The following is a 10,603-nucleotide window of genomic DNA, read 5'->3' on the forward strand; positions in this document are numbered from 1 at the left end:
TGAAATACCTTCCCCCCCCCCACCCCCCCCAACAACACAATATCAACTATAATATCTTACATTGGTCGAATCATAATTTTTTTTATTTTAAAAAAACCCCCTGCAACCTATTCTCCCGTGTAGATGATGGCGGTACATCTATTCGAGAAAAAAGTGCCATCCAATCTTGTACTAGAAGGTCGGTGTACCACATTTGAAGCCATGTCAAATGTAATATGGCAGAGTACACAATAGCATTGGCATTCACCAGGAGGCCTGCTTAGAACAACTGCTGTGCACGTTTATATTCAGGCGGTTTTACTGCTACGGGTGTCCTCAGAATCTGCCTAGTATAAACTGGCAACCCACCCTATCTTAGTAATACAACCTGTGCTGGCCTTGACAGGGATTATCACTTGTGCTTGAGATCACCATCCACACATTGAATTATGTTTTAAACTTTCGTCAGAAACATAAAGAAAATTGAATGATAGTCCCAGCATCCTCATTCAAAATCAAACCAACTACATAATTAGGAAATGTAAATTTAACTAAATAGCATCAAAAAGCTGAATCGTACCCCATTAAACAATGTTCTCACAAAACTCCCCAATACATAATTTTCATGTAAATCTATAAGTGGGTTCCCAGATGACACCCAAAAAGACTCACAGCTAAGCAGATGCTGCTGCACCCTTCTTCCTTGGCTCTGCTTGAGTGCCTGATCAAAAGCCGGTCAACAAAGTCAAGATAACAGAAAGGAATCATTTTAACCCAAATTTAGTATTTATTAAACTAAAAAAGAAAAATTGCCCTCAAAATAAGAAGGCAAAGCTCTTTACCTTCTCTGAAACCACTCTTGAACCTGCGAGGGACATTGCGGAGATACCTCATCCTTCCGGTTCCAGTTGTCTTTCTCCGGATTGCCTTCTCACTCCAGTTGTCTGAAACCACAATAAAAGAAGATAAAATCCACCAGCTTGTTCACAAACCAGACTGTACAAGTTCAAGCAGAAGTAACATACTTAAAAGCTAATTGAAAACGACATCCATCACAATTATCTTCATAAACTGGTAATCATTGCGAATAAATTATACATGGGAAGCTGACATGGATCAAAAGGCAGGTAAGGGGGCTTGAATCTTTAAAAATTGGGAAGAAAGGGGCTCTGGGTTGAACATCATACAACATCATGGTTTCCCCCGTATAAACAAGCTATACACAACACTACTATTTACAGATAATGGAGTAGCACAGCCATACCACTACAAATATACATGTTCTTTTCACAAACACAAGACTTGCTTATTGGCTATGAAGAGAAGAAAAGTGGTTCGAGATAAACAGCTAAGCACTTAAGGTTAGATACATATAGAAGCCTAACACACACATACAAAGATGAACAATAAGATGTCAGATCAATATGAAAAGAGAGCATTGACTTGAAAGAAAAATAAAAATTACTTCGAGATAAATACCCAGATTGATTCAGAGTTCAATACGCAGAAAATGAAAAAAAAAAACATACATTTCCTCTTGCGGGCAGCAGGGAAAGCACAGGCAGAGCAACGGCTCTTCTGGAGGTGGAAGCTACGTCGGCCACACCTAACACAGAGGGTGTGGGTCTTGTTCCTCCTCTTACCAAAACTCCCTGTTCCCTTCCCCTGCCATTGTTACAATCACACACCCATACAATCAATTACCAAATGCAGTTCGTAGATGAAAACAAAGACACGATTTTTACAGAAAGAGAGAAGAAGAAAAGGATTGAGTTTGTTAGCGATGCTTTACCATTGCAGCAACAGATGCAGAGAAACCCTAGAAGAGCTCCTTTTTTTTATTTTTTTTTTATTTTTTTTGGGTATTCAAGAGAGGATGCAGCGGCGTTCAAGAGCCATATATACCATGCGCTAGGGTTTTAGGAAGATCGGGCTGGGCTTAGTTCTTTCATCAGAACCTGACTTGGAAAGAAATTCTAATAATTCTGTAATAGTCTAGGCCCAGCTTGGCATCTCTCTCTATGTTTTTTTTTTTAAAAAAAAAACTTCACAAATATATATATGATTAAATAGGATGATCTGATATCTGTCGCATCTTATTTAAATAATCAGCAGCCTAATCATATTAGCAACTCCTATAAGTAGCCATTCTTTTTAACTTCCACTCTTTTCTTCTCTCACATGTTAAAAACCACACTCCTCATTTCTTCATCAATCCTAATACTCTAGAATCCACCATCCCCATATCAAACTCTAAATCTTCACCACCATAGATTTAAAAACCATTGTTTTTGCCTCCCACTCAACTTCAACATTCAAGCTCCTAATTTCTCCCACGATTTCAACATCGCGAGTGTTGTTGCAGGTTAAGCCTTCTTATTGCACAATGAATTGGTTTATGCCTTGAGTTTTATATTTGTAGCACCATATTATTAGTCACAATGCTTTATAGGATTATAGGATATGGAGGACATTTAAAACACTAAGTCTTACTTATATGTTTTTTAGCAAGTTTTTCAAGAGTTATCTTTCAAAGTAAGTGCCACAATGTAACGTTGGCACCTAGTCATTTCATAGTTGTAGATATAAGAGAAGAAATCCCAATTAATTAACAATTAATTAAGTTATTGATTCTCAACCTTACTATTTGAGGGGCATTTCTTGCTTTTGCAAGACAAAGAAATTACCTTGAAAACATTTTGGTCAATCACAAAACCATTTTTCCCATTAACCAAAACTAACTAGTTTAGGATTGAATTTATGACACATCCCATGAGCATGAAATGAAAAATACAAGCTAACCAATTTTCCTTCAAGATCTAACAAAAGGATCTTCCATTTTAAATAGAAAAAATGTGAATTATGGCATAATTAATTCAATATCAAAACTACTTACAAAGACAATTAGGTGTTGCATAAAAAAAAAGAGAGAGTTGATTTTTATGTGTTTTTAACATAGGTTGATAATGTAGGATATTAGTTAATAAGACAAATGAGTGTTTTTTTTTTTTTTGTTACAACTTGATTTTTGAATTGTTTTGTGTTTGAAAAAAATATTAAATTGATGCTTTTAAGCTAATAGAGAAATATTTTCTAGATATTATATGATTTCATCTTGCTATGGCCACTCATTTTTTAGACAGGAACTTCATGGCCAAATACTTGGTATCGATTATCATATTTATTTAGTGGAGAAAAGATGACATTTTAAGCCAAATATATCTTAATCACTATGAAGGCATGTTAGAGTGTGTGAGATTTAGGATAGTTACCATTAATTATCAATATATTTATGACTCTTTTAACTGATATTTTTTTTATCTTTTATCTTTATCAATGGACTTTTTACTAGAATCAATTTGGATAAAAAAATGTTTAATTATTCTATGACTTTTTTTAAAGGGATATTGATTATACTTTCATCATACATGGACACCTTATATAGTACTAATCACTAGAATGTCCTTATAATAAAAGCTCACCCTCTCTTCGTCCTTAAAAGTGAATATGATAGGTTTATGCCATGAGTTTAAGAATTACGAGGCAACAAATACTTGTTTTCCATGTGATTTTGTTAGCTTAAAGTATTGCCTCACAAAATCCTACTTAGGATCAATACAAAATCCTACTTAGGATCATATTGATTTCATGAGCTTAAAGAACACCAATCGATTGTGAATCAAATATTAGGTTCTTTTTAGATGCCTCAAGGCTATTAAGAGACCAATGATGCATGAGAAATTCTTATTTTAATCTCTAAAATAAACAATATCCTTGTTTGACCACACCCATTTTCTTAATATCAAACATGATTTTTCATTGCCTAATTAACTTTTACTGAGGGTTAGATCTAAAAAGGCATATAATAATTCATATAGCATATAATTTTGTGAAGTTTATGATGAGTCTAAAGTTTTCATTATAGAAAAATGAATGATAACAATCTAAATCAAGAAGAATATTGTCCATACCATCTCTGATATTTTTTTTGTTCCAACATTAAAAATAAATTTACTTAGCATTTGTCAGTTTTAAGAAAAGGGTATGAATTTTATATAAAAAATAGAGTATGTAGAATTGAAGATGACAATTTAGGCTTCATTTCTAAAGTTAATATGATGAAGAATCACTTGTTTTCTCAATATCTTTAAAATAATACTCATTCATGTTTTTCTACGAGATTAAAGGAGAAAGCATAACTACGGTAATTTTCACTATAGACATTTTAATTTTAGCTGATTGAAAATTATACATCAAAATAATATAGTGATAGAACTTCCTCTCATTACAACTCCTCCTCAAGTTTGTGATGAATGTGTTATTAGCAAGCACCATTAAAATCAAATTCTAAAAGTAAAATCATGGAGATCAAAGAAGCCATTAGAGCTTATTCATTCCAATATTTGTGGGCTAATTACTTCACTTTATAATGGAGGTAAAATATATATAATCATTTTTATAGCTGAAAAATTTAGATTATTTTAAAAAATCTGAAGCTTTTCAAGTCTTTAATAAATATAAAGCACATGTTGAGAATAAAACCGATACACCAACCAAAGTTATTTGAACAAATTATAATGAAGAGTATAACTCACATGGATTTGAAAATTTTTGTAAGACCTATAAAATCAGGAGGCAACTTGTCGTAGCTTATATGTCTAAACAAAATGATGTTTGTGAAAAAAAAAATCAAAATATTACAGATATAATGCAAAGTTTTTTGACAAGGCTTTGGCTTGAAGGAGTAAACTTCAACACTTATATTTCAAATAGAAGTCTAACATTTTATGTTGGATATAAAACACCGAATGAAACTTATAGTGGATGAAGATCAATAATAAATCATCTCATAATTTTTAGGTGCATTGCTTATGCCCATATTTTAGATAAAAAAAAAAGGAAAAATTGATGACAAAAGAGAAAACTATATATTTTTTTTTGTATTAGTGATTATTCAAAAGCTTAAAAACTATATAACAATAGCACCAAGAAAATTATTATTATTCATGATGTTATTTTTTATGAAGCTGAGACATGAAACAATGATGTTGTTAAAAAAATATTCAAGTAGATTTAATGAAAATAATGATGAAAAAAGAGAAAAGCTTATGATAGAAGCACCATAACTAGTATATGATCAAAGCAGATAAATTAGATTGGTGATCCGGGCAACATCGTGAGTTGAATCAATTTTTTTAACCCAAAAAAAAGAGATGATCATGTTTTTAAAGAAGTGAGAGAAATTCAATAATCAAGTTAAATTTTGATTAATTTGATAATATGATAAAAATGAGGCAACAACAACAAAAAACAAATGAAAAAAAAATATTGCTCTTGGCAAAGTTAGGTTAACTTGTGAAATTTATGACCTAGACATGAGACATGTCAAGATTACATGTATAATGTGCGTCCTAAATCACAAAGTCGAGATAATTCAATAGAAAATAATTGATGATAAATAAAAATCAAATTGCAAAAATTAAAAGATAAATATAAATCAATATATTTAATAGTGCAATATAGGTTATTTACCCGATTGTGTTTAAAGAATTTTTTTTAATTAAAATCAATTTATAATAGAAATTAACAAACACATAAAGTTTATGAAATAAAATACAAGGAAAAAAAATATTATGTAAGGTCACGCGCGCGCTCACACACACACACACACATATGACAAATAAATCACACTAATCTCATTAAAATTAAAGACACCAAATATAATTAAAAAATAATTTGTATTTAAAAATGGTTAAATAAGAAAAAAACAGGATATTAATTAAAAAAACTTAAAAAATATTTAAAAATATATAAAAAGGTATTAATTGAAAAAAATAAAAAAAATACCAAAAAAGAAAAAGCCCAAGCACGTGGGCCTTGAAGCCAAGACCCGTGCACCTGGGCCTACTATTTTTTTTCTTTTTTAAAGGGGTTGATGACAAGCCACCCCCTATTTCTTTTTAAGAAAAAAAATAAACATATAACACGTCACTTGCTGTGGTAGATGATGTCTTGTTTACCGGTCTAAATTCTAACCATAACTACGGTGGTTAGAAAATTAGGCCTATAAATGTTTCATTAAAGGTACCCTTTTTCCAACCCATTTCAACCATAAAACACTAAAAAAAGAAAAACCTTAGAACACAAAAAAACCAACATATCAAACCTAAAAAATGGTCTAACCTATCAAGTCAAATTAAAAAAAAAAATTGCATACTTGACCTAGATCTGGTTTCTTAGGTTACATTGAGGCTTAAAACAACCATTATAAGACTCCTCTCATCTGGTGGAATCCGTTGACACCAATTTTAACATTTTTGGTGGTCAAAATCATCACCAACAAAGAGCTTTCTCTCTCTTCGTCGAAATCTAGCGACTCCCTTCCTATGAAAAAAGAACTAAAAATGAAAAAAAAAAATTGGTATCAAAATATAATTGTTCTCTTAGGGGTTAAAAATTTAGTAGCAATTGCAAATCGGGAAGACTTTTTGATAATGTTTATGAGTTACTGTTTTAGATTTGTTATAATGTTTTAGTTGGTTTAGGATGATTTTTTCTATTATTTTTTTTTTCGGATTTATTTAAGATGTTTTTCCTAGTTTGTTTTGAATTTTTATTATTTTTCCTTTATTTTCAAGTTTTGTTGTTGGTTTAGGTAAGTTTTTAAATTTATTTAAGGAGTTGTAAATCTACTAAAGAGATAGACTACTTAAAAAAGTATTTACTATTAAAAAATTTATGTGATCCCTATTCAATATAATTTTATGTTATTTTGGTTGCTGTTTTTTTACGTGCATCAAAAAGTGTAGAATTCACGTACACTCTCAGCTTTCTTTGTATTGTTTGGTAAAAATCTTACTCTATTTATTAGTCTTGAACTTGTATGTTCTTTTCCACCCTTTCTCACTCTCATAGAGATTCCGATAACTAGTTTGTGGTATAAAAAAATAGTTAACATCCTTATTATAGTGGTTGGAGAAGGTGTTCTAACCTAACTTTTTCAACTATTTTACAATGTCTTTTTTTTTTAAAAATTACAAAAGGGCCAGTTTATTACATCAAAATTCGATTCATAACTCCAAGTCTCCAATTAGCATAAACTAGATAGGTGACTTATGCTACGTCTTGGCTTAGTTCAAAAACTTTTCAACGCGAGAGAAGGATGTTAAGGTGAAAAAACATTTCTAAAAAGCAAAAAAGGATAAAAAACTATGGAGCTCGAATTTAAATAATATGAATAAAAAATACAACAATAACAAATAAACTAATAAAACAAATTGACAACAAAAAGCTAAAAAAACCCGGCCTCAGTCCATCCATGTTCACATACGAAATCTATAACTTGGTCATGATACCAAGGTAACCCTATAAAAGTAAATTAAATAAAACTATAATGCTTAATTATTAAACAACCTAATGCTAAAGGGTGAAATTGAAAACAAAAATTAATATTAAAAAACAATGAGAAAAAATCATGAGTCAAATCAAGTTAATCCATTAATCCTACTATCAGGAATATAAGATTGAGATAATCTCATAGAAATAAAAGAAAAAAAAAAGGTTGAAAACCAATTCTCAATCAATCAAATATTGAAGGATAAAATTAATTTTTTTTTTAAAATCAAATGTTAAAGGTTCTTATTTGATAATGAAATAAAAAATAAATAAGAACATAATAATCCTATAGAAAGCAAAATGAAAAAAAATTTAAAAATAAAAAGGTAAAAAACTAAACCTGGCTTGAGCCCACTAGGGTCATCATGCAAAATATGTGAACTAGTTATGATATTGATATAACTTTGTCAAAAGCAAATCAAATAAAACTATGAAACTCATTTATTAAACGACCTAATATTAAAAAGTGAAACTGAAAAAAAATAAAAAAATAAAAAAAAAGATCTGAGTTAACATTGGCTAACCTGTTAACTTCATGACCATGGACATATGATAAGGGTAACCTTATTGAAAGAAAAGTGAAAAAAAATCATGAAGATCAATTCTCAATAAATTAAATATTATAAGATAAAATTAAAAGTAACAATTAAAAGAACAATGGTCAAATTTGATTTAGAAATTAAATGAAACAAAATGATAAAGGATAAAATTGAAGAAGTAAAATAAAACAAGAGAAGTTAAAAAACTAAATAAATAGCATAAAAAATAAGGATCAAATTGAATACAAAAAATAAATCATATGAAACTCACACAACGTATCCAAATTCCAATAGGTAAGCAATTGAGTTTGTATCAGAACACGTGCATTTGGTTTTCAGCAACAAAAACAAATCCATCTTTGTCAAAACAAAAGTTATTAGAGAAGAGCTTATTATGAGTTATAGAATTCTCCATGTTCTCGCATTTTTAGCATCCAATAAAGCCACTTGTATGATTACTACTATAAATTTCCTTGGCATGAAATGTTGTATTTATCATCATTAAGATTTCGGATTTCCAAGTTGGAATGATAGGATGTTTCTGCTATATATGATAATATTTCCAAGTGAAAATGAAGAACTTGTCATTGTTTGGAGTGGTCGTAGTATTCTCTTTGTGCATAAATATTTAGAGACTGCGTGTGAGGTTTAATTCTTTTTTGTCCTTGGCTGTGTCAACATTTCTTGGATGTAACACCTAACTGATTAATTGGGTGTTCTTCATAACATTTGAGTTTGGCTCATCCTGGTTTCCAGCTTGGAACTTGATTTATTTTTATGATATACTACAATAAACAAAGCTTCCTTTTTTTTTTTTTTGTCTCTCTAAGCTTAAGCTTTTGGTGAATCCGAGTTTCGGGTTTCAAGTCCAAATTTGAGAGAAGTTGAAAATCTTGGACATGGACGAATATGATGGCTGGAGTTGGATCAAAATGGTGGTACGACACTTCATCTTCAAGACTAAGAGGGAAAATCTTGATTGGTTTGCTTGTTGCAATTTCAACATTGACGATGGCTGTAGTAGAGCCAAGTTTGAAACCGAAAGATTCATTTTATAATGGGACTCAAAAGGTTGAGCCTTATCATGAAACAACAAGCCAGTCGGGTTACAAACACGTTTGGCTTGTAAGTCCAATTGTCTAAGATAAGTTCTATTGATCGCTTGAATTTATCAGCCTAGCTTCACACAAACTTGCAGGAAAATAGAAGGGTAGATTTTATGTTTCCTTTGGGTTCTTTTTTTTTATCCTGTTTTACTATTAACTTTTAGGATTGGATTTGCAAGATATGAAATTTGGTTGGAAAACTATGGTGGATACTATAATTACGTTCTTGGGAGCAGCATATGGGAGTGTAGGAGGTGTTGGTGGCGGCGATATTTTTGTACCAATGCTTACCCTCATTGTTAGGTTTGATTCCAAAGCATCAGCAACAATATCAAAATGCAAATGAAATTTATCCTATTTTATATTTATGCATTTTGCAACTGTTGGGGAATCCAACTGGTGATGTACTAATATTTGCTCATAGAAGGCCAAACATACCGACACAATATTTAACGTGGTTCGGCAAACCGCCTACATCCACGGGAGAAGCCATTACATTATATAGGAAGAGTACAAGATTTACAACAATAGAGGAGGAGGAATCATCCACTCTTTGGCAACTCTCAACCTCACTCTATTTCTCTCTTTTCAGTGCTACAATGGCAGCTACTGTTGGCTGTCTTGGTAGCCCGTTCTCTCCTAGATTTCTCATATATTTGACTATATTTTCCCTCTTTCCTTTTGCTCTCTCACGTATGCCTCTATTTATAGGCATTTATGGCAGCTCTTCTTGCTTTGTTGTCAATATTGGTGGCCACTAATTCCAGCTTATTCAATAATGGTGACTGCCACCTCCAACTCTTCTTCAACAATGGTGGCTGCCAACCTTTGACATCTTGGATGGGTGCACATGGTTAGTGCAGCTCTAGCTGCAACTGCTATCTTTGTCAATGGATGGTGCCGTCCATTAATGGTTGCTTCACATTAATGGCAACCAACCCAACAATCACCCCTTTTGCCATTTGTGTGGGCAATTGTCTTCTTACTTCTTTAGCACAAGCTTGCATCTTGTAGTTTTTCCAAGTTTACCATTCTGAGAGCATCTTTGGCTAAGTTTATAGGTACTCACCAAACCTTTAAATCACCAGAGTCATCCAAGCACCCATTTGCTCACTCCAAAAGATCACTTCAACTAGATGGTTTGTCACATCTCATCTGAAAAGTGTTTAACGCTTGTCTCTAGAACAATATTCCCCTTCAAGCATATCAACAATGCTTGGCCTGGAATCATTTATCAAGCCTAACATCAAGGCTTACAACACCCCTCAAATGGATATTCCCAAATACGACAATCATTGAGTATTTTAATGTGATCACGAGCTCACCACTCTTCTAAGATTCTACTCATCCAGGAGTTGCGCTTGCCCTCTGTTCCACCCTAGGAACCATACCTTACTTCTCCATGAGTCTCCCACTCTTAGTCTTAAGAGTCCAGGTAGCTCTTCACCTTTAACTATGGGGGGCAACTTATAAAAGGTTGATCCATATCTGTCTCCATACTCTGAGCATTATAATGCCATTACCGAGCTCACCACCTTGACAAGGGTCAACTTGTTCCTAGAACCTACGCATGCATTCTGCTCC

General features: G+C 32.0%; 1 protein-coding gene across 1 annotated transcript; it reads right to left on the reverse strand.

The window, feature by feature from the left end:
• Nucleotides 1-426: 426 nt before the first annotated feature.
• LOC105115085 (60S ribosomal protein L37-3) lies at nucleotides 427-1,885 on the reverse strand. The gene is made up of 4 exons (XM_011011866.1): nucleotides 1,772-1,885; nucleotides 1,509-1,644; nucleotides 822-923; nucleotides 427-700 (listed from the first exon to the last, which is right to left on the reverse strand). Exons 1-4 carry the CDS (start codon nucleotides 1,772-1,774, stop codon nucleotides 654-656), a joined length of 288 nt encoding a protein of 95 aa, XP_011010168.1. The 5' UTR covers nucleotides 1,775-1,885; the 3' UTR covers nucleotides 427-653.
• Nucleotides 1,886-10,603: the final 8,718 nt, after the last annotated feature.

Source organism: Populus euphratica, unplaced genomic scaffold, assembly GCF_000495115.2.
Source record: "Populus euphratica unplaced genomic scaffold, PopEup_1.0 scaffold639.1, whole genome shotgun sequence".
Lineage (NCBI taxonomy): Eukaryota > Viridiplantae > Streptophyta > Magnoliopsida > Malpighiales > Salicaceae > Populus > Populus euphratica.

Bases quoted from the DNA above. Each gene is read 5' to 3' on its own strand.
- LOC105115085 (XM_011011866.1), bottom strand. The intron at 924-1,508 runs GTATGTTTTTTT...TTGTGGTTTCAG, and splicing joins TGCTGCCCGCAAGAGGAAAT to ACAACTGGAGTGAGAAGGCA. The intron at 701-821 runs GTAAAGAGCTTT...GCTTTTGATCAG, and splicing joins CAAGAGTGGTTTCAGAGAAG to GCACTCAAGCAGAGCCAAGG.